The sequence below is a fragment of the Eublepharis macularius genome, chromosome 6, assembly GCF_028583425.1.
Source record: "Eublepharis macularius isolate TG4126 chromosome 6, MPM_Emac_v1.0, whole genome shotgun sequence".
Taxonomy (NCBI): Eukaryota; Metazoa; Chordata; class Lepidosauria; order Squamata; family Eublepharidae; genus Eublepharis; species Eublepharis macularius.
Genome location: NC_072795.1, coordinates 126,027,537 through 126,051,459, shown reverse-complemented (window position 1 = coordinate 126,051,459; position 23,923 = coordinate 126,027,537). Strand labels below are relative to the sequence as shown.

At 42.4% G+C, this 23,923-nt stretch overlaps 1 protein-coding gene across 5 annotated transcripts in view; it reads right to left on the bottom strand.

Annotated features, from left to right (window-relative positions):
* USP54 (ubiquitin specific peptidase 54) overlaps positions 1 to 23,923 on the bottom strand; it is a 158,117-nt gene that overhangs the window by 39,199 nt on the left and 94,995 nt on the right. For 4 of the 5 annotated variants that reach the window (XM_054982512.1, XM_054982513.1, XM_054982511.1 and 1 more), the window contains 10 exons: positions 23,609 to 23,743; positions 20,839 to 20,952; positions 20,645 to 20,727; positions 18,703 to 18,808; positions 16,391 to 16,537; positions 15,285 to 15,434; positions 12,920 to 13,088; positions 8,552 to 8,722; positions 1,274 to 1,405; positions 725 to 1,093 (listed from right to left, as the gene is read on the bottom strand). In XM_054982512.1, coding sequence (XP_054838487.1) covers positions 725 to 1,093; positions 1,274 to 1,405; positions 8,552 to 8,722; positions 12,920 to 13,088; positions 15,285 to 15,434; positions 16,391 to 16,537; positions 18,703 to 18,808; positions 20,645 to 20,727; positions 20,839 to 20,952; positions 23,609 to 23,743 — 1,576 coding nt within the window. The remainder of the gene's footprint in view (positions 1 to 724; positions 1,094 to 1,273; positions 1,406 to 8,551; positions 8,723 to 12,919; positions 13,089 to 15,284; positions 15,435 to 16,390; positions 16,538 to 18,702; positions 18,809 to 20,644; positions 20,728 to 20,838; positions 20,953 to 23,608; positions 23,744 to 23,923) is intronic. The other variant, XM_054982514.1, reaches the window with a different exon arrangement.

The window sequence follows — 23,923 nt, the reverse complement described above, 5'->3', positions numbered from 1 at the left end:
GGGAGCAGAGTTAGAGGGACATTTGTCTTCACTATTCCTTATGCAGGAGTCTGATTAAACTTTTTCACCCCTTCCTCCTAACAGAATATGGTAAGGAGCTGGATTATATTGCTCTTCCACTCTCACAAAAAAAGAACAGGGAACACCAGGATTTGTTTATTAAAGACTGGATCCTGGCCTACTAGTACTATGCCGTTCTTCTGCAAGAGGCAAACCCTGATTTTAAGTAACTTAAACTCTGATTTAAGTTACTTGATTCTCTACCTGTCTACCTCGTTATTAGCCATTCTCAAGCGCAGTTGTAACACTTGCTGCTCTTCCTCTAGCCCTAAGACATCGTGCTGTAGAAGACAGAAATATGTGACAGTACAGAAGTACCGTATTTTGCATAGTTCTGTAAACAGGAAGACCAAGAAGTTTTCACACTGCTCCAAAGCACTGAACATCAATTGCAGCAAATGCTTCTTTTGCCATATCCACAGGGCCAGAATTGCCATTCAGAGGGCAGCAGAGTACAGCCCACAAAAAACAGCACAAAGGAAAAACGCACAGTTGCCTCACAGGTATTCCAGCATAGCCTCAATAACTCTAAATAGAGTAGACATGCATATTAGGCAGCCACGTAAATGAAATCTCTTGCAGACATTTCTAGACAGCTATTAATTATGAACAAATAACGCATTTCAAATTCCACCCCACACTCACATCTCTCCCACATTTATACCTGCATCTTCAGAGAAAGGGCTGAGCTGGGTGTAGCCGCACTGTTTTCTCTTTTCTTTACTGAAGATGCTATCTATGTTCAGTGACTCCCTCTTAGGTCTCCAGGACGGCCGGTACTTGCTTGACGAACTAGATTTGGATTCGCTGCTCGTGCTCTCCATCTCCCAGTCTCGAGACTGAGATGGCACAGCTCTGGGCAGCGGCTGTGTCTCAGCCTGATCCTTCCCTCTACGCGGAGAGCCCTGGCTTGTCTGCGACGGTCTGTTGTGGATCATATTGCTGACTGTCTCTTTAAATTCCCGCAGTCTGCTGGTGCTGCTGGATGTCTTGGGGGCAGTTCGGGGAGCCTGTTTCTCCTTCAGCGTTTCCCCTGCAGTTTAAGAGAAGGAGAAGGCAGCGTGAAGGGTGCAAATAGTTTCCTTTTAAAAATCAACGGTACTATTAACATCACTTTCCTGAAGTCCCAAAGCCAAAAAGGAGACCTAGTCCATCCCCGAAACTGGAGAGACAGATACACAGATGAAAGAATTAAGCCATTTCCTCCCCTTGCCTTCACTATGATATCCTGATGGCTGCGACTCATCCCCCTTTCTCCGAGACCTGCTGGAACTCCTCTTACGGTCTGTCAGTGAGCCCTTTTTGGAAATATGTCTTTGATTACATTCACTGTCAGTCAGGTGTCCTGAAAGAACAGAATAGACTTCAGATGGACACAGCATTCTGATCGGCTGTTCAGCATTCTAAGAATAGCAGACTTCGCTCATTTCCCGCGAATGGTACATATATTAAAAACTGCCAGTTAATACTCAAGCAGAAACAAAAATCGCTGACTTTAGATAAGCTGGACCTAGTTCTGAAAAGTTATAGAACAGCAATGAAACAATTAACCCGCTAGAGGCGAGATTCCGTAGGAAGTTAATCCACAGGGTTTGAAAACAATGCATTTTGCCTTGGATCGGGGCTACTGGCATCTCATAGTACCAATACTTCAAAAAGCTGAATGCACATCCTCCCCTCCCAGAATGAGAACAACTTCTCCTGTTTTACTCTCTCCTCTGCTCCTGTAGATTATGTTGCCCTTTGTGCCGCAGCTTAAGGAAATACTTGCATATGAGCACCATTTCTCTATGGGCAGACGTTATCCACGGGTAGGAGTGCCTCACAAGAAATGCAGCATATTATGAAAAATTCAACTTTTTTGGAAGAAACCCACCCACCCCTTGAAATGGTTGAAAGTATATGTAACAAGACAGGTAACAAGGTATAAGGGGGTGGAGATGTCCTAGATAGCCAGTTCTCTCCCATGCCATGTCAGAAATCTTCCATGACAACCATGCTTATTCTTCTCATGTTGCATGTGCGACAAGTAGCTGACATTTCTTTACACCTCCAGAGGCAGCTTCTGTTCCTTCCTCCTATGGCCATTATGTGTGCTTGCTTTACAATTTACAGAGCTAGCACAGAAGCCCTGTTCTCTGAACAGACACTCTGAGAGCTAAGGTACAAGAGACGAATTACACGAGAACGTGCATGTGAAGGGATTCGCGTGAATGTCCTCGTGTAATTCGTCTCTTGTAGTTTCACTCTCAGATATATCCACTAGATTATATGGGAGGTGCACCTGTTTTCTGGGACTCCGCTCTATGACACAACATACTGCTCCATGCAGCAAGGCAACTGCATTAAAGTCAAGAAAATATGCACGGACAAAAGCTTTTAGCATTCTAAAATCCTAAATGATCTTTCTACAAAATCAACAAATAAGAACGAGTAGATTTTTCTTTAAAAAAAACCAAGATACAGGAAGGTACAGGGAAAGGGGGGGGGGACCACTATGAGATTAGCCAGGCAAGGTGCAATTTACTGATGATAGAATACCAGATTTTGCATGGAACAGGCTCTGAGAAGCAGTCCTTAAACATTAATCATTTGAAAGAAAAATGCTTCATGCTTGCTGTCAACAAGTCCCCAGAGATACCTGCTATCCTGTATGGTTCCCATGGTGATCAAAAGCGTTTATAGTTACAGAGATCATAAGCTGGATCCAGCGTGAATTCTTTTGAGCACCCTGAGAACCATACCGGATACTAGGTATCTCTGCAGGGGAGAAGGTCAATTAGTTGATTATACATTGTTCTGCTTTTTAAATAGTGGTGATAGACTGGGTTGTTGCATTGCTGAAGCACATAATAATAGCATTCAACTCCAAGCATCCAACAAAACTACTTGATGAAAAAGATCCCCCCCCCAACAACAGTCTCCAAAATGGTGTCGTTATAAAAATTAAAACCAACAACAACAACATAATAAAATTCAGTAAACTAAATTCAACGGCAGAACAGCATCAGTCTTGCACAGCATTTGGACTTCACCTGCGAGCACATTTAAGGAAAAACGGACACGAGCTCAGCTTGTAGCTGGGCTCATACAGGTACACCTCATTTCTCCTGCATTCATGGTCACAGAGAAGCAGAGTTAATGTTTAGCCACATTTCAGGATGTGAGAAAAGTTGGGAGAAGCGCATGAATAAATCTGGCAACTCCTTTCCTTACACCTCTTCCACTCAGAGATTTTGCTCCCCTCTTCTCTACCCACTGGAGCAACTAGGGTTTTTCCCATATCATGCTCATTCTGAGCACAGGGCCGTTTCCAGACGGCTTACCTTCTGCCGCTCCATGCCGCAACATCGCAACTCGTGCAGGAGAAAACACAAAATAGCACGTTTTCTCGCACGAGTTTTGCGCAACATCGCGCAAAACTCGCGTGAGAAAACGCGATTATTTCGCGTTCGCCACAGCACGAGCCGCGGCGTTGCGGCATGGAGCGGCAGAAGGTAAGCCGTCTGGAAACGGCCCATCTTGTGGGGCTCCCAGGGCTTTCTCCTTTAAGCAAGAGTAAAACAATTACCCTCTCTCAGGGCTTTTTTCCAGCAGGAACACTGTGGAACAGAGTTCCAGCACCTCCTGAAAATGGTCACATGGCCGGTGGCCCCGCCCCCTGATCTCTAGACAGAGGGGAGTTTAGATTGCCCTCCGTGCCAAGCAGCGTGGAGGGCAATCTAAACTCCTCTCTGTCTGGAGATCAGGGGGTGGGGCCACCGGCCATGTGACTATTTTTGCCAAAGGTGATTTAAACTTTAAAAAACTCCCCCCCCTGTTCCAGCTAACCCAAAGTGACATCATTGTGCGGTCCTGAGTTCCACCACTGAGTTCCACCACCTCTTTTCCCAGAAAAAAAGCCCTGCCCTCTCTGGTCTGGCTCAAAGGAGAATAGGGGCGGGGCTGAACCTTCCAAATGGTAGCGCTATGCTCTATTCTCCTGCCTCCTACACTTCATCGTTTTATAGTTTTTTCCCCTGTTAACAGCTGTGAACTGCAACTCAGCTTTTCTGGGGTAGAAAGGGGTTGGGAGGCTGCAGTGGTAAGATTCCAACCCCCTGCCCCCATGACGATGCTCCTGCACTGATGCAACAGAGCGGAAGAGGGCAGAATGGTGCCAGCAGCAAGTGGCATGGAAATATGGAGCAGAGAAGCTACCCCCATGCACTCCAGCCTCCACAGGGTAGGGTAGGTTTTCCCATTCCCATGTGTAATTACCCTTTAACTGTGGTCACATGCAGCATCAAAATGCAGCTAACAACAGATAACAACCACAAACAGTACAGTAATTACATCATACTAAAAATCTAGAAAAAAACAGCTTTTAACTGATGCCTAAATAAGTTTTTAAAAAGTGATCTTGCAGGGCCCTGATAGAAAAGGCCCTTGCTCTTGTTAGTCACTGATCTAATCTCCAAAAGTGGGGATATGTCTAGCAGGGCCCCAACTGATGATCTCTGCAGTCCTTCAAGTACACTGACCCCAAGTTCTTTGGGGCTTTGTAAATCAAAACCAGCACTCTGAACTGCACTTGGAAGCAAACTTGAAGACAGTGGAGATCTTTTAACATTGGCAGAAGGTATTCAGCGATGCAGATCTCAGTTAAAAACCTCATTGCTGTGTTCTGAACAGCTGAAGTTTCCAAATGCTTTTTATAAGCAGCCCCGTACATGATACATTGCAGTAATTTAACCTAGATGTTAGCGAGGCCTGGGTAACTGTGTCAAGATTACTTTTTTTCGAGGAAAGGCAGCAAGTGCCATACCAGCTGAAGTTGGTGAAAGGTACAAGCTATGGATGTCATTTAGGTGTCTATAAGCAGGGCAGGCTCTGCAGGCATGTCTGAGCTATTTAAATCTCCATCCTTTTATTCGGCTGCAGATGTGAGCGCACCAACATCACATGCCACACCCTGTCCTACAAGATCCTCATTCATTTCAATGAAAATGAATGTCTGAGGACACCCGGGCCCGTCAGGATCTTCTATCATTTCGGCGGGCCTGTAAGATGGAGATGTTCCACCAGGTGCATGGTTGAGGCCAGCATGAGATCCTCACTGAGCCTCCCACCAGCCTCCCACGAAGTGTGGGGTTATACAGTGTCCACCAGCCGGCTGCCTAACATATGGGTACAGCACGGGGCTATTCAGTGCCCATTCGTTTGCTGACCCACGTATGGGTTTGCAGTACATTATCTGTCCGCTTCCCTCCCCCTGTATGTTGATGGGCAGGAATCTGGAATGGACCCCATCTTGGGACAGTTATTATCTGTTTGTTGATTTTATGATGAACTGTTGTTTTATGAATTGTTTTAATATTTGTATTATATTTTTACAACTGCTATACCTCGCCCTGAGCCCTCTTGAGGGAAGGGCGGGTTAGAAATGTAAATCATCATCATCATTTTTTAAAAAAGAGGGAGATTTTCTTTTATTCATACACTATCCGTGGCTGAATTCTTGGCTTATGTGTGAAAGTCAAGGGTAATATTTTATAAAGCCTCCTACGACTGTGCTGTATCTCGAGATAATGTTGCTGTCTGGGGACACGATTGTGCTGCCCTATGAACTTATTCTACAACATTTCTTCTGTTCCGTCTGTATTATTTATGCTAATAAAAGCCATTGCTGTGTGTATTCATACACATGCCAGGAATGCCACACTTTTTCTAAAGCATAAGTCTCAGAGAAATCAACAGCACAGTTTAATGAAATCCATAACCTTGCAAGATTGTAAACCTTTCTTCTTAAGCTAAAACATGGCGGTGCTTTGCATACCAGTGTTACAAAAAAGAACATGGAAGACACATGATGGAAATGATAACAATAGGAAAGAAAGGATAGGGTCAAAAGAAAGAAAAAGGGAAGGAGAGACTCAGAGCCAAACTAGAGAATACATGTGACACAAGTTGGGACATGGGTGCCTGGCCCAACGTGCTGTCATGTAGCAGAACTGGAGAGCTTATCTTGAAAGTGCTCTGTTGCTCCAGCTTCATTACCGTGTCATTTTCACTAGTGAAAACACCTGCAGGATGAGGGCAATTTGCCATAAGCAGTGCCCCCCACAGTTGCTTCCACTAGCAAAAATGATATAGAGCAACAGAGCACTTTCAAGGCAAGTTCCCCTGCTCTTCTATGCGACAGCATAGAGGAACAGTCGGGTCAGGCATCCATGCTCCAACTCGTGTCACATGTAACTTCTAGTATGGATTTAAATGTCCGGCCAGCATCCTTCAATGACCTGATGATTCCTTACTAGATAGCCCAGATAGAGGTGTGTGTTAATACATTTAGGTTGCAGTTAAGAGCATATGAAGATCCTATTGGATCAGACCAGCAGTCCCATCTAGTCCAGCATCCTGTCTCACACACTGGCCTACCTGGAGGACAAACAATGGGAACAGAAGCCAAGGCTGTCCCCTGATGCTGCCTCCTGGCACTGGGATTCAGAGATTTACTGCCTCTGAATGTGAAGGTTCCCTTTAGTCACCACAGCTAGTAGCCACTGATAGATCTTTCCTCCATGAGTCTGTCTAATCCCCTTTTAAAGTAGTCTATGCCTGTTGTCATCACACTACATCTTCTGATACTGAATTCTACATTAATCACTCATTATGTAAAGAAGTATCTCCTTTTGTCCATTTTGAATCTACTGCCCATTAACTTTACTGGATGCCCTCAAGATCTGGTATTTTGAGAGAGAAAGAAAACGTTCTCTCTGTTCAGTCTCTCACATGGTGGAAAGTGCCATCAAGTTGCAGCCAACTTATGGTAACCCCCCCCCCAAAGGGTTTTCAAAGCAAGAGACGTTCAGAGGCGGTTTGTCATCGCCTGCCACTGCATAGTGACCTGGAACTTCCTTGGTGGTCTCCCATACAAGTACTAATCAGTGCTGACCCAGCTTCTGAGATCGGACAAGATTGGGCTAGACTGGGCTGTTGAGGTCAGGGTAGTTATTTAGGTGGGCAGACTCACAGGGATCCAACTTGAATCAGGGCTGCAACATGAACTCTTCTGCTCTGCACTTTGTCCCCAACCTGATACAGCCTTCCACAGCTATTTGTCTCATTGAGGAAACATGCATGTACTGGTACAGGTACCTGTATGTTTGCCTCATGGTACAATATCTGTTCCAAGAGGCCATCTTGGGTCAGGAAAACAGTGCAACAGGAAAGGCTGAAGCCCCCTCCCTCATGTTGTGTCCTGATCCAAGTCAGACCCATCTGCACCTGCTCTTCCCCCCTCTCCCATAATACTAAAACTCGGGGGTACACATTTAAGTGGATAGGCAATAATGGACAAAAAGAAGAATGCCTCTGCTCAAAGAGTAACTGAAAGCCAGTGTAGAACCCACTAAGAAAAAAAGAGGGTAGAAACCCTTCAAACAGACAAAACAAAAAGTACAGAAGTAACATATAGATGGAATGAAATCTGCAATAAACTACCTTGAGCCCACTGACTGAGAAGAATATATTCAAATAATATGTCCAATAGAAGATAATATTAATTATCACAGCTTTCACATAAGTAGTATAAGGTGCATAAAAAGCATACAAGATGAATAAATAATCAAAACGTGATTCAAATACAACTCCTCCAAACATCCAGAGGACAAAAGCAACTCTACTTCAAATACACATACTGATTCCTTTTAAAATGCCGTATTTATCCATAAAGAATAGAGCAGTGAATCACGGGCTTTATTCTCTTACCAAGAAAGAATTCTAGTTTTCAGCCATCATACTGCATACATACTCAAGCCAGTGTCCTGGTGTTTGTATGCCTTTATTATTATACCAATGTCTTTACCACCACCATACTCAGCAGTTTGGAAGTCCGAAGAAAATGTTGGGGGAGCTGGCACTTTTTTCTCACTGAACTACCTGTCAGTAGGGTGGCTAGCTGGTTGCTGTTATCCGGTGGAAGACTGGGGAGGTAGGGGGTGCCACTGTGTCAACAGCATGATATCATTTCCATAGTGACATCATGCTACTCTAGGGTTCAGCGTAAACTCTATGGGTTTTCTCAGAAATAACACTGATGCAACACGGATTTTTGTATTATTCCCACCTGCAATCCTATCAAAAAGCAAGGGGTGCAGGGCTACCAGTGGGAGCAACCCTACCTGTCAGGGCAGTTTGGGCTTTACCCCTAAGCATTCACAGCAGGGGCCCCCAACCATGGGTGCCATGGTGCCCACTTACACCTTTCCAGGCTTCCATCAAATGTTAGAATAGGGTAGCAAAATGAAACAGGGAAACAATATTTATTCCAGCATGAAGTTTTGGGAGTCAGAGCTCACATCTTCAATACTCTGACTCACAAAAACTCATGCTGGAATAAATGTTGTTAGTCTTCAAGGAACCACCAGGATTCTGTTTTATTTTGATTTCCTAAGACAGTGGATTCCCCCTTTTTTCTACATTCACCCTACACTAAGGAAAATATTACCTGTATCCCTGCTGCTTTGTGATGCTGCATCATTTTCCATGTTGTAAATAACAGTTCCCTGAGAGTCAGAGGAGAAATGACTGACCACAGATGCATGGTGTGAGTGCTTAATGGGATAACTGTCTGTAGAGGAGTCTGTCCTACTATCACTTGCGATGGAAGGCTCCCGCCCTGTTAATGGAAATCACATGAAAGCCACAGATCAGAAAAGGGCTGCAAATAGTCAACACGTGACTGAACAAAGATAAAAGCAAAGAAACCAAGGATAAGAATCCCACAGAAAAACCAGTCATTTTTTGAACCGATCCAATCTCTTTTCCTCAAAAAGTACAGGAAAAAATACTTATTCATATTACGCATTCACTTACTTGAAGAAATTCTTCCTCTAGCCACTTAACCCAGGCCTCTAAAAGCTTGTCCAACAGAAAGCTCTCCCAGCATGTCTGTAAGATGTTCTGACACCCAAGAGTCCATTGCCAAAGGTTGACCATAAGTATAATTCACTTTGAACCTCTGCTGCATAAATAGGATTCATTGATGATAGCAACTGCAGTGACTGAGGAAAGACGAAATCAAAATTGGATCTTGAACTGCCCCCCAAAGAGGGCAGTGCAAGCATCAGAACATGATTCTAATGTGTTTCTAGAATCCCACTCCCAGCAAGAGAGGAGCAGCTACATCCTTCAAGGGCCATCCTCACTTGTATGTCAGAGCATCTTATCAGAGCTTTCCGCTGGACAAGCTTTTAGGAGCCTGGGTTAAGATGACATAAGTGCATCAACTTTAATGAAGAGACCTGGAAATGTGAATAAACAGCCTCATCTTTGCAGTCTCAAGGCATTAATGACACTTTCTAGGTGATATGACAAACAAGGGTCACATTTAGAGAAGTGACAGCTTAGGAAAAATCGTGTTTTCCTATCATCCTCACCTCTCAGGCATGTTTTTTCCAGTTTGTCCAAACAGAAAAACTAGAAATTTGGGGGGAATGCTGAAAAACAATCCTATTAAATATTTTTTGGAACGAGTGAAATGCTTTCCAGAAAGGCAAGGTGTTACTCACTCAAAAATAGTGTGAAGATAGTTATGTAAGATAACCTGCAGCATTAGATGATAATTCCTAGGTACACTGTAGACATATACAACATATTTTCACAAAAAGATGTTCACTGTATAAATTTTATTCATTTTGTCCACAAGTCCATACATCATAATGTGTATGATGATAATATGCTGGGGAAGAGTTCGATGTTACAAAATTTAACTCGATATCCAAATATCCTGTTATGACTGTATGAGACTGTTTCTGTCTTATTTACCACAAAAATCTGTATCTAACCCCCAGATATAAGAACTTAAAAACAGTTAATTCTACGGCTCCGTGATTCAATCAGAATGGATGTAAAGCAGGGCCGATTCCAGATGGCCAGAAATTGCGGTTTTTCTGCGGAAATAATCGCTTACCGGCCACACGTTCAGTTTCGTCTCCATCCGCTTTGTCTCGCAGCGTGCCGTGCCATCCCACTTCCGGATGTTCGCACGGCCAACTGAGGTACCCGGGATTGGTTGTTTCCTCCCCGTCACAGTTGACATCGGCGGCCTTCATTGGTTCGCATTTCAGTTTTTTTTAAAAAAAAAAATTACGTGTTTTGCGCAAATGCGCAAATGTGCAGGTATGCGAATATGCAGCGTCAACTTTTGTGCATTTGTGCATTTGCGCATTTGTGCGCATTTGCGCAGTTCGATGTGCGCAAACGTGCAACTGCGCAAATGGTGGCCGGTTTTAAAAAAAAACTAAGGGAATATTGTTGCCGGCCAGCCGGCAAAGGAAGGAGGTAAAGTGGAGGGCCTCTCCATGGCGATGAAGCGTCCAGAAGTGTGCAAACCCGCAATACGGCGTTCACACCGTCCGCTTTTGGAGCGCAACACAGCGCCATGAACTGGAGGTAAGCAGGGACGGGACGTTACGTGTTTTAACGAGTGAGGTCGCTGGAAAAGCGAAAGCACTCGGTTTATTTGTGCCCGTCTGGAATCGGCCCAGGACTGGGGCTGGTCACTGCTTGCTTACTGATGGCATACTGAACTCTGTATCCTGATTCAAGTCTCCCTAGCAGCTTCACTAGTTAAGATCCATTCAAAATTATCCAAGTAAAGAGGCCCATGGAACCTCTGAAACCTTAAACTCTGTCCAGGTGGCCTCTGCACCTCCCCACCTGGAAATCTGCAGACAGCTGAAAGATGAACTTAACCACCCACCACCACTTTCTGGGACATCCATATTAAAAGGCTGGTCAACTCCATAGTCACCTTCCTGACATCTCATGATTAAAGGGTGTCAAAAGGAACACAGGGGTTCAACAAGATTAACAAGGTGCCAGTGACCTAGTTACCGCTGCCTAGGTGGGCAGACTATAAAGCTGATTGGCAGGAGTCCCCACAGTCACCTTCCCTCAAAGAGTCCTGTCCACACAGTAATTTACCTAACACAGCACAACTTCTCCCAAGATATAAAGAATTCTGAAATTCCACCAGGCAGCTCACAGACATCTTAATCTGGCCTGTCTATAAAAAAGGAGCAGGTTGGATAGCCACAGACCAATCCAGAAGACTGGTGGTTGATCAAACCTCTTCTCTTAAAGCTAAAATAGGAGTTTATATTCCTGCTTCTCAAGGCCAGACACCTTCAGTCTAATAGTCTCCTGACTCGGCCTGACAAACACTGCCCAAAAATTGGGTAGCCTTGTTTAACATCCCTCCTGCTATTTACTCTCATCTTTAATGGTGCCAGTGTGATAATTAAGCACTTATTTCCTGCCTGACTGGGAGAGGTTCATAACAGCTTGAAGTAATTTCCTCAAGAGCAATCTCATCAATATTCTGACTTCCAACTCCAACCCCCCTCCTTTTTTATAAAAAGGAACAGCCAACAAATCTTCAGGTTTTTCCTAAGCAAATGTGAAGGCTAAAACATTGTTTTTTTCTACCTACCATTGTTTTTCCTTCGATGATGTCTGCTTGCTGCCTAAGTGGAGGGAGAAAGGATCTCTACAGTGCTACGGACCATGTCACCCAGCAGAAGAGCATTGCATATGTGGGGGGGGGGAGGGGGGCAGCACACTCTGTTGCCTCTCCCCAATCCCCAAAACCATCCAAGGCAAAGCCTAGTATGTCACGGAATCAGAGTCGGAAGGGATCTTCAGGGTCATCTAGTCCAATCCACTACACAACACAGGAAATTCAAAACTAACCACCACCACCCACACACACACCCAGTGACCCCTGCTCCAGGCCCAGAAGATGGCAAAAGATGGCCATCAAAAGATGTGGTTGATTCACACCTCCTGGGAATATCTCTAACAGCAGAGGGCAGTAAACAGGCTCTAGCCCTATTCCTAAGGGAGTAAGGGAGTTGGATGTGTAGGAAGCAAGGACAACTGTATTCCTACTTAGCCATTACAATTAGACAGGATGCTGTTATTGTGCGCAAAAACTCTTGAACCACAGCACCAGCTCTCCTAAAGTCTTTACTTGCACTATGAGGAAAGGCAAGATATAAATATTTTAATTAATAAATATAAATATAATTTCTACCCACTCCATGGTTTTTTTGAAGCAAAAGGAAGCATAATCTCCCTCCTATAATGGTGGTGGGTCAAGAACTGGACTCAGAAGAGGGGTGCAAACACACTTTTGAACCCAGAATGGTTGCTTTAAGGAAAGAGGAAGGGTTTGGGACTGAAGTGATCGCTAAAGAGAAAGGTGAGTGTTAAAAGAAGCTTCTCCCAGGCCTGATCCATCTCTCAATAATCAGCTTATTCTGGAGAAAATAAAGACGGGCAAAGGAATAAAGAGAACGTCTTGTTTTCCCCTTCCGTTTCCCTCTCCATCAGAACCTTGCTGTTTCCGCCTTGTATTTAACCAAATACAAAAACTGAGGTGGAGGACCCAGAGAGAACTCCAGGAGTCCACAAAGAAGTTCTAGCATGCCTGTGCAAGAATAAACATCACATAGAATCCCAAGTCCATCATTAATTAAGGAAGAAAGAGTCTTCTGAACACAACTTGTCTATGTAAATTCTGTGTTAGGAATTTTTGGCACTCTTAAGCACATTGGCCCTTATCTGTTTTGCATAATTTAAGCTACTTTTGTTAGGCACAAGGAAGAGGAAAGCGCTATGCAGGATATGGCACCCTGTCCTCCAGAATTTGTCTGCCATGCTTTTGGCTTCTGCCATTTCACCAGGGAATTGCTCGCGGTGGGCTATCTGGAGCCTAAAAAGACAGAAACACGACCACATACCATCCCCTTCTCAGGAACTGGCAAAGAGACAGAAATACCTCCAATACAGAAGAGTTCAAAAAAGTCACCTGAGTCTTCACTGTCATAGTAAGTCCGGCTATATTGCTGTAGATCCACCTGTGTAGGCATCTCCTGCGTTGATACTGGGGTGCCTCTAGGGTCTGCATAAAGTAGCAGCAGGGGCTGATAATGGCCCTTAATGCACTTGGTCACAACATCTTTCCACCTGGGACCTATCTGGAAATTTATAAAAAACCCAAATACGTATTAGCAGCTCTCACCTGTTCTCAGTCTGTGCTTCACTTTACACGTCATCATTCATTCTAGAGTCAAGGTTTTTTAAAAATGATGTTCCACTGTAGCATTTAAAACAATGCTATTTTTATCCCTCTCGAAGAATTTCATTTAATTCTCAAGGATATACTAAGAGGATGAAAATCAAATCTGAATGTGTAGCATTGTTTATGAGCAAGCAGTTTACTCTTGCTGGGTATTTTAAAGATGCCCTGTGATTGCAAATAAAAGATCTGAAAGATAATTACTATTTCTCTGTTTCCTTTAGGCTGCTTCCACATCATTGAAACTTGGCCCTGTCATCTAGTCAAGCCAAATGTTGACAATGGAAAACAGTTTGCGTCTTACAAACACAATCAGATGTTCCAATGTATGAACAAAATAATACTTAGAAAGTAAAGTTATAAGCCTCAGGAAATGGTTATGTGCTAATGAATATTTATGAGCAACCAAAACTTTTAAAGATTCAATGTGTACTGTTCAACTTGTATATGAACTGCTCATTACTATTTCAAATTAATCTACCTGCGGTCGTCCCTCCTCACACACTTTAAAACGACCCAGGCCTACAGAAAAAGGTCACATGCTTCTAAGATCAAAGCGTCAAGATGTATCGAAAATAATATATAGAAAGGAATTTGTACAGCATGTAGCTGGTTTCTATCAGTTAAAAAACTGGTATTTTTTTCTGCTTCATCCCTCTTATCGCACTCCACAACAAGGTGCTCATAGAACCTCTCAGATGGACTTGCTCCTTATTTTTAAAAACCATTTAAGATATGGAAGTGGTTTTAACAAAAAGTTAAAACTCTTAAAGGTTATCCCATAAGGGCTATAAAACCTGTAACAGAAAACTTCCTTTTGTTATTTTTGTATCTTTTAACAAGGAAGAATAAGAGAAGATGAGAATTACTCTACACTGTCACAGTTGTGCACTCCATCTAATCCACTGTAGGGCAGCAAAGAAACTTTAAGGGGAAAGCTTTTAAGTACAAATCTGAATGCCTAAACTGGCACCAGCTCATATTCATTTTACTCTGTTACATTTTGCTTTCTAAAACACACGAATAGAGCACTGCCTGGGGCAAGACACACGTTGATATGTGAACTGCACTAGCTATTTACAATATATTCAGGCAAAAGCTATGCCCCCCCCCCGCCCCTACTAAGCTGGGACCAATACACCTTTGAAGGAAAGAAGAAAGCATGAAAGTGAGCAGTTGAAGGGTTCCACACCATGCGAAAAGACAACCCTCTCAGCCTTGCATCTACCGGTGTCTGCATACCAGGCACCAGTGGCTGTGCTAATAAGGTGCTTCATCAGTAGAAAAAAACCCGCAAAGTTAAGGGAGGTCAAGGGGATGTAAAAGAAACAAAAAAATACTGACACACACACACTTGCTTTAGGGTGACACGATTATAAACAAGAAAAGACTCGCATTTGCTCCCCAAAGAAAGGTAAGATAAGGAAGTTACCCTCTCTGTGGCCCTTCTTCAAGTTCTGCATTCTTGTTCCATTCCTAGCACTTGCCTACCTTCTAATAGGATTCTGTCTTTGCTCTGGACATTCCTTCCTCAACCTCATCAGGGTTCACTTTAAAGCCACTACACAGAGGCAGCCCTATCTGCTTTCCATAAATCTCCTGTTCATGAGAATCATTTAAGCATAGTGGCTCACCATACTGACAGGATGAATCCCTACATACCGTTTCAAACAGTCGCAACACACAAATCCGCCCTGAGCCTGCTGGAAATGTGGGGAGGGCGGAATAAAAATCGAAAATAAATAAATAAATAAAAATGCAAAAAAAGTTTCTCAGCCTGATCCGCTTGGTGACGCTGCTTCACACAAGGCAGCTGGCACATGGAGAGAGCCAGATTTGAGATGGTCTCTGTAGGGCAACCATCCATACATGAAGTGCCTTCCTACCTTACTGAGTGACACTTTTAGGAGCCAGGGCACAACTGGCCAGGAAATTAATGCAAGTGGCACAAGTGGAAAAAGCTTTATGAGCCAACAGAATGTGATCTGATGCTCAAATGATTGGAAAACCTTTGGGAAAGTGGTATGAATTTACATATTCACTCTATGCCCAAGCACTTCTACAAATCCCCCTCAAATCTCTTCAATTTCCTTACCTCTTTGACATGTGCATCGTCGAAGTACATCCACTTGCGGATCTTTGTTTGGAAGAAGAAGGTGGAGTAATGTTTTCCATAGTAACAGATCATTCCAACCAAGTACAGTTCACACAGTTTTGCTCTGTCATCTGTCACTCGGAAGAAAAGCTTTGCAAAATGAAAAGGAGGAGAGAATCATCATATTTTTATATATATATATATATTTGCATTTAAACATTTAAATTTATTCTGTAGAAATTTATCATGAGCCCTTATTTCTAATTAAACCAGTTGAAAGAGATATTTTGGGTTAGGAGCCAGTTTGGTGTAGTGGTTAAGAGCGTGAGACTCTAACCTGGAGAACCGGGTTTGATTCCCAACTCCTCCACTTGAAGCCAGCTGGGTGACCTTGGGCTAGTCACAGCTCTTTGGAGCTCTCTCAGCCCCACCCACTTCACAGGGTGTTTTGTTGTGGGAATAATAATGACATACTTAGTAAACCGCTCTGAGTGGGCATTAAGTTGTCCTGAAGGGCGGTATATAAATCGAATGTTGTTGTTGTTTTTATAGCAAAATGTGTGACTATTGCCCTGACTGTAAACAGTTCCCCATGAACAGAAGGTGTTTCAAGAGAGAATCAAATATTGAAAGCCATCTATGAAGCTCCCACTTTAAACTGTGCTCTGCAGTCCCTTCTATAGTCCAAGAAAATACATGAGCAACAGTATTAGTTTGGTATATTGGTTAAGAGCAGCAGGACTCTAATCTGGAGATCCAGGTTTGATTCCCTACTCCTCTGCTTGAAGCCAGCTGGGTGACCCTGGGTCAGTCACGGCTCTCTGGAGCTCTCTCAGCCCCACCCACCTCACAGGGTGATTGTTATGAGGATAATACTGTCATACTTTGCAAACTACGCTGAGTGGGCATTAAGTTGTCCTGAAGGGCAGTATATGAATTGGTTGTTGTTTTTGTTATTGTTGTTGTTGTTACTGCAGCAGGATGCCAGCCATGAGTTCAGAAGCCAGCAGGATGCCAGCCATGAGTTCAGAATGTTATTATTATGTTATTATAAACAAATGCATACGGCAGAGCAAACAGATGGTCATAAAGTGTAATGCACTCACATCTCCCAGTTTAAGGCAGGTGCCCAGGCTGTGAATGACATCCTCTGCCAGGTCCGAGTGATCCGAGTCCCACACCAGTCCAATGGTGATGATCTGGGGGGAGTTCATCAGCACACGACGGATGCGAATCTTTTCTCCACAGTTGCTCTGAAGAGACATAAAAGACAGCTTTGATTTGTTTAACTAAAATTAAATTTAACACAGATTCTGGCTGGATAACACCTTCCCACTTCCAGATTTTTCAAACACTTCCAAACATCTTGCTTTCGCAGAAAAAGGACTTGAAACGTAGCAGATCATGCAGTAGAGATAATCGTGAGTGCAGAAGGCGATGAATTCTTCGAAGACGGAGTACATTCTTCCAAATGAACATAAGCACTGAAGGCAATATCCTGAAATATCAACTTTTTTAAAAAAAGACATCAAGAGCAGGGGAGTTGGAACCAAATTATAAGGTTCAAAAAAGCCATTTGAAAGCTTTCTTTGAAGGACATGAAGCTTATTCTGTATTAGCCTTAGTAAAATATATTTCTATACTTTAAGAATAATTTCTTACTTTTGAAATTTAGGGAGCATGCACAGCCTCTGACAGTTATTCTCAGACATACTTATGCTCAGGGCCCCCAGGAAGATATTTTAAAAAATCGCACACACAAAAATTCTCAAATTGAGTAAGTATAACAAAGACAACAGGAAGGGATTTTTTAAAAGATTAACTTGCATCTCTCCATACTTTAAAAGCTTTTTCCTCCACCTAAGAATTGGGAGTCTTGCAGGGTAAAAGCCGTTGCAAAAAAGGCCTCTTTTATAGAGAGGCCCATTTTACAATAGGACCTAATCAGTCATGACACCTCGTCCAGCAAACGTCTCTCTTATTCAACCTCTCCTCTCCGTAACAGCCAGCTTACGAAAACTAATTAACTGGGATTCTTTTTTGAAGCTTTACCGCAGCCACTTGCAAGCCACGCATTCCGAGAACAGAACATTTTTAGAACTATGCCTATATGTCAAGTCAGGAAGGAAGAGAGCTATTGGACAAATTCCTTTTTTAAAAGTGATGGAAGGGCGAGGATATAAACACAACACACACAGCTCACAAATAAGATACAGAGGCTTTGTCAGAAACAGACCATACAGACAATTATTTTATCTCTGAACTCTCTCTTGTGCCTGTGCAAACTGAATGCTGTGTTGAAATGCTTGAGACCGGTACACAAAATTTGATTTAGAAAGCAAAATTTCCAGAAGATCACGCTTCTTTCTTCCCATGATGCTAGCTCCTAAAAGAGCATGTCAGGGAAGGAAGAAAAGACTGGGGCAGGGTGGGTTGTTGTTGTTGTTTTGCAAGAAAGGGGGGAAGATCTTCTCCTGAAAAGCTGCAAAGAGGAATTAAAAAGGGGATTTCCATTTTCTTTAGCAATGCATATTGCTGATTTCAGAGAAAATATCCTACAGTTAAATGTTGCCAGCAGTTTAAAATTTACCCAGGAAATGTTATTATACAGTGCTCAGGGTAGAAAAGATGGCACTTTATTAGCTACAATTAGCCTACAGAAGATTTCTGAAACAGTGCTTGAGAGTGTCCTTCTCAACAACACCCAGCCCTTTTCCTAGTAAGGAATAATAACCTTTCTTAATCGTGCCTCTGTTGCCACTCGCTAAACTGGAACTTCTGGGGCAGCAGCAGTGAATTAAAGCGCAGTAAGGAAAGTAAGTTGATCAGAAAGAATCATCACCAAAAGGAGCGGTCTGAGGAGCGAAAATGGCCCTGGAGCAAGCCCCCCTGAGTGGCCCCATTGGTGCCACAAGCCAGCACTTCAGGGACCATCGAACCCCATGGCGCCAATGATGGCAACTGGCTCACCCTTTGCCTCATCCCACAAAATGGCAGCTATTCAGGAGGAGACAACCAATGACCAATGAAGGGTCTGAGAGAAGTGGCACCTGAGGTGTTGGCAGAGTTGCTGAGGTTTGACTACCAGCCACTCTCTGGGGCAGCGGTCTACCAGGAAATTTCCCTGAAAGTCTAACGGCTTCTGGACCCCAAGTATAGCATTAACAATTCTGACCATTCTTAGAGCCCTACTGGGTAGGACTGGCACTCAGGCTGGTTACATTTCCCCTGGGGGCTAAGAGAACAACTCCAGCATCTCTCCAAGGATTGCTCTAGTTCAGACACTTCTAGCATACCAAAGAACTAGATTCTCTAGTTCAGACACCTCTGGGCTGCTATTAGATACAGACTGCAGTAGGTAATGTTACTTGCTATTCAATCTACTGCTTTCATGACAAAGCAAATAAAATATACTAACCGGACAATTTCTCAAGTCTCCCATCGTGCTGGCATTTTGAAGCAGTTCTCCAAACATATCTGGAGTGGGTTTCTCTCGTCTTTCTAGCATGGAAATTGCCTGATTGCTTCCATTAGAAGAAAGAAAATAAGTACACAGAGAAAATGTAAAAACACATCTTAGTTTTGGCAATCAATTGGTCAAACCAAGTCGGGGCATCTATGAGTAATATCTGGTGAAAACAGAGACTCTAAAAGGGCATCTGAGCAGGGTCCTCCAGTACCAAGGGCACAGAACTTAGTCCCTGCACTTCTATATGTTGCCTTCCCCACCCTGGAAAAAAAGTGTATAAAAGGAGCAGATGACTGCTGCAGTGGTTTTACATAATATGCTGTTTCATTCGTGTAGATTTGGGTTTCTTGTGTTTGGTAAGGGCATGGCTCCACAGGTTAAAGCATCTTGGTCTTGTTGTATTTTGCCATTATGAAATATGACAAAAGTTTGTCAAAAGATCTAGACATGTCCTAGGTTTGAAATTTAGTATGAAAAGTTTGCTTGGCTACAATCTGGCCACATTTTGGAAAACCGTAGTGAAGAATTGCTGAATGAAAGCTATTTTAAAAGTTTGCATTGAGATGTCAGGGTTAATTCTTGTAACTTTTTTCTTTTGTACCTTAATCTTTTTGTCCCTCTGGGTGGGTCACCTAACATCTACACATTCCAGTCTGCTGCCAGGATCTTCCTGTCACTGAGTCAGTGAAAATGCATTGTGTATTCCTAAACAAAACGGGGTTTCAAAAGTTCTCATTTTACGAGAGGCAGTATCAGAGGGGAAATTATGCAAAGCAAATCTGATTGCCAGACTGAGGCCAAGTGTGTATAGCCTAGCTAGTAGGTCACAGAACTAGCAGTACCTGGGGAAAGAGGGAGCATCCTGAACTCATGGGTATGTGTGCACGTGTAAGGCAGTTGAATGTGTGTGAGGAAACTGAAGGAAGCTTCATGTGAAAGGCATTATCGCAAGCATATGGGAAAGATGCAAGGTAAGAGGCGTCTTAGGGTAAGAGTGACCCTTATGTGTTCCTGTAAGGAAAGCAAAAGAGTTGCTGCATCAGTGTGAAGAGAATACTGATACAGGACATGGGGAGGAGTGCTTGGACCACCCTACAGCACTAAGCATCTGAATAAGAGAGAGAGAGTATACATGAGAGTCAAGCAAAAAGCACAACCTGCCTTTAAGGGACTTACAGTCTAGATATGGTAGTTGTGTGAAATACACTCATAAAAAGGAGGTGCGATTAAGTCAAACTTGCTAGGTGTGTATATGCAGAGTACTGGATTTTTGATGGATTTAACTCTCTGCAAAATTGCATTTATTTATCTATTACATAGTTTATTGAAATGTCCTTGAAACTGACTGTACTAACTCACACTGTGTAATCTGCCTTGAGTCTCAGTGAGAAAGGGGGACTATAAACAATTTAAGTACTGTAAATAAAAAAATAACAAACTCCCCCTTAAAACTTGATGTTTGTTATTTTTTTTTTGTTCTTCCTATGTCCTCTGATCATATTGTAACCACTTCAACTGTTTATTCAATTTCTCTTTCTGGCTTGGCTTCTTCTGTTTTCACAGAACAGGTTCTTGCGCTTAAGAAAATATGTCTTTATTGGCAGGCAACTGATTTCTCAGGCCAGAATCCATAGAGTTTATAATTGGCCAGTCACCTGCTGCCTTTGAACAAGTAGCAACAGGATCTTCCCTATGTATGTTGTTCTCGCTTCCTCTCCCTAGCAGGTGAGCCGCATGTGCCTCTGTCTCACTGATGCATGGCACGGGTTTGAAGAGCTGCATCTCAGCTGCTTGTTGCTGCATTCGATTGTGTGATAATGGAGTGACAAGACTGAACTGGGGAGGTGATGCGGGTGGATTCTTCCATTTTCAGTGCAAAGTACAGACTCACCAGAGAGAAGTGGTTGAGATGTAATGCACCATCTGGATAAAGGGCAGAGGGTCAGAGGTAGCACCACAGCTGGTACAGACACACTAAACCAGAGAGAGAGAAATTTGGTTGACCAAACAGAAGAGCGCTGCCTACATGCAAATCTGTGCTAATCATGATAAAATGAGTTCCGAATGCATGTTTCATCATCATACCTGTTCAAATAAGGTCATGGCAAACTTCTGGTGTGAAATGCAGTGTGGGGCAGTGCAGATATCTTCTTTAGATTCATCTGCAATATGGAAGTGAATCCTCATCAAGAGATTCTCCTGCACACAGGAGGAAAGGAAGTGAAAACAAGAGTTAAAACCACTGCCGACCCTCCCCTGAAAACATCCCTCCACAAAAGCTAGTAATAGATAAAAGAGTGAAAGTGGCATCTTACGGTAGGATGGAATCTTAATTCTAGATGTAACAGATTTTTATCCGCATCTAACTACAGCTTACACTGTCTCAGGTTAAAGATTTATCTTTACTTCTGGACAGCTTTCAGCACTTAGTTAAGGTCAGCAAAACAGAACTTGCTTTCTATACAAGACTGCTTTTCAGTACAAAATTATTTATTGAGTTCTTCTGGCAAAACTTTTCCCCATCAAGTCACACAAACTCTTTCTAGAGTTTATTTCTTTTTATTGGAATACACTCTAGTCTTTTTTAAAGCAAGGTATCAACATATACATGATTATTAATATAAACCCTACAAAGATGAAATACAGAAAAGCAATAAGAATTAGATTTGCTAACATTTCCTAATTAATTCTAAGGCTGATTCCACACACGTTGGATAATGCACTTCCAATCCTCTTTATAGCTCATTTGGAACAGATTTTTTCGTGTGCAGAACAAAAAATCCACCTCAAACGATTGATAAAGTGCATTATCCAACGTGTGCAGAATCAGCCTAAGTTGAAAACAACCAAAGTTTCTATGAAATGCATTAAGATTGCCATAGCAACGACAAGATTCTCACCTAGGTCCTCATGAGATTTTCATTCAAAACTCCTGACATATTATCTGAGTTGGCACTTTTATAGGTTGTCTTATACAAAAATCTAAGATCTTTTTCATGTGATAGCATAGAAAAACTATGATTGGTTTAATGCTCAATTAAAAATTCATATTTAAATATTCTAATTAGCTAAAAACTGACATAATATCCAACCTGGAAAATAAAACTATAAATCTGTAAAAAATGACAGGAAGTGTTAAGTGAGTAGATCATTATTGGTCCAGTCTGTGATTAGAGGACATTAATCTAGATACTGTCCACTATTTTAATTAGCTGTCAAAGATGAAAGTATACCAGAAAAAACTACAGAGTTCATGCAGAGTTCAGAAAGTTCACTAGAATACATCTGTATTGCTCAGTATAAGGTGCTATAATCCTTATATCTGTGACATGGAGGTCTAAAATTCATTTTAGAACTAAGGAGAACGACAACGCTTGATATGAACACAAATAGCTATTTCGGTACACCTCCTTTACTAGTTGTTATATTAGTTAACTTTTTATACATCTGCTAGCACTCCTTGTTCTGACAAATATTCAGATATCTATGGAATCTGCTCAAGTGCAAAGCAGCATCTCCTCTGCCATAAACTCCTCTGTCTCAAAATTCACTGACTACTTTACCTAGCGTTGCTAATGCAAATCCATTTTTATTTTGAAGCTTTATATATCTCCAGACAATTTTGCTTGGCATCCAGGGTCACATCGCTGTCAAGCAACCAAAACCATAGCAGCATTGCTAAGGCCAGTGGTGCAAGAGAAGGAAGCAGGCATGACTTATGCGCTGTAGCTCGATTTAGTTGGCAGATCCACTTGATGCCAACTTGATGGCATCTTGAAGGCAAATGGCATCCATTTGATGCCAACTTGATGGCAAGTGGCATCAAGTGATGCCACTTGACAAACATGTTCACTTACATCAGGTACGACAAATGTTTCTTCCCAATAACCTGAGCACAATGATTTGCTCGGCAAGACCTTAATATTTTATCTGCATTCAAAGGAAAAGATCAATCTATTACTATGCAAGAGAGTCTCTTGCTCTCTAAAGAATTTCCACACATCTCCAAATGTTAGAACCAAATTTCAGCTCAAGTGCTCAAAATAAAATTCTTTCTACCTGAACTTTATACTATGGCTCTTAAGTTCAAAGGGATAGCCTTTTCATATATACCCTTTTTTCAGCGATTAGAAGCATGTGTAAAACTTCTAATAAAAAAGGGAAACTTCTCCACTCTATACTCTTATCAAGTACATTACCACAAATACAGCTTAGCATTCTCCTATATGAGAATCACCTACTCACGTATGAACCTATGTGACTACTCCAGTCATCTGCAGAGGCCCTGCTTCTTGGTCAGGGCAGCAAGATTATGGAATTCCCTCCCTCTATTGTTGCCCTCTGCTAGTGGGTGAAGACTTTTCTGTTCTGTATTTATGGTAATGTATTTGATAGACTATAGAGTGGAGGTGTTCCCTCACTGATCCACCTCCCTGTTTGTGTTTTGGTAAACTCTTCTCCTCCATTTGTGTAATTTATTTATTTGTTTTTAGAGCTTGTTTTCAATGCTTCTGGACTGTTGGCCGCCTTCACAACCCTAAGTCTGGTGGAAAGGTGGCATAAAAACATTTTGAATAAAATGAAAACAAAATATTCCTTCCTGATATCTATTTTAAGTTGTATTTTAATCAATGTTGTACCTCGCCCTGAGCCCGCTTGCAGGGAGGGCGGGTTGAAAATAAAATACATACATACATACATACAATTTATTATCATTATCATCATCATCATCATTATTGAAAAGAGGCTGCCGTTTATGAGACGTCAGGTCTTGTTTTAGTTAATTCCTATTTGGCAAGGCAAGGAATTCTTTTCTGCAAGGACTTGTAGCAATTCCACAGATGTCACTACTCACAAAGCACTCTGCAGCGTCATCCATGATGCCCAGCTGGAAGCGCTGCTCATCTTGAAAAGTCTTTGCAAGAGCGCTGCGAAGAGCATCCGACGGCAACACTTTCTCATTGCTACACTGAAACTGGTTAAAGATACCCTGGATGGGGGAAACAGAAAAATTAGACTCGATAGGTAAAAACACCTACGTGCTCTCAGTTTCTTCAATGCAATTAAAATGTGTCATTGTTTCTATAGTGAACTAGGTATTTAATAAAGTGTATATTGGGGGCAGTTAAATCTTGATAGTCCAGGTAAGCCCAGTCTTGTCAGATCTCAG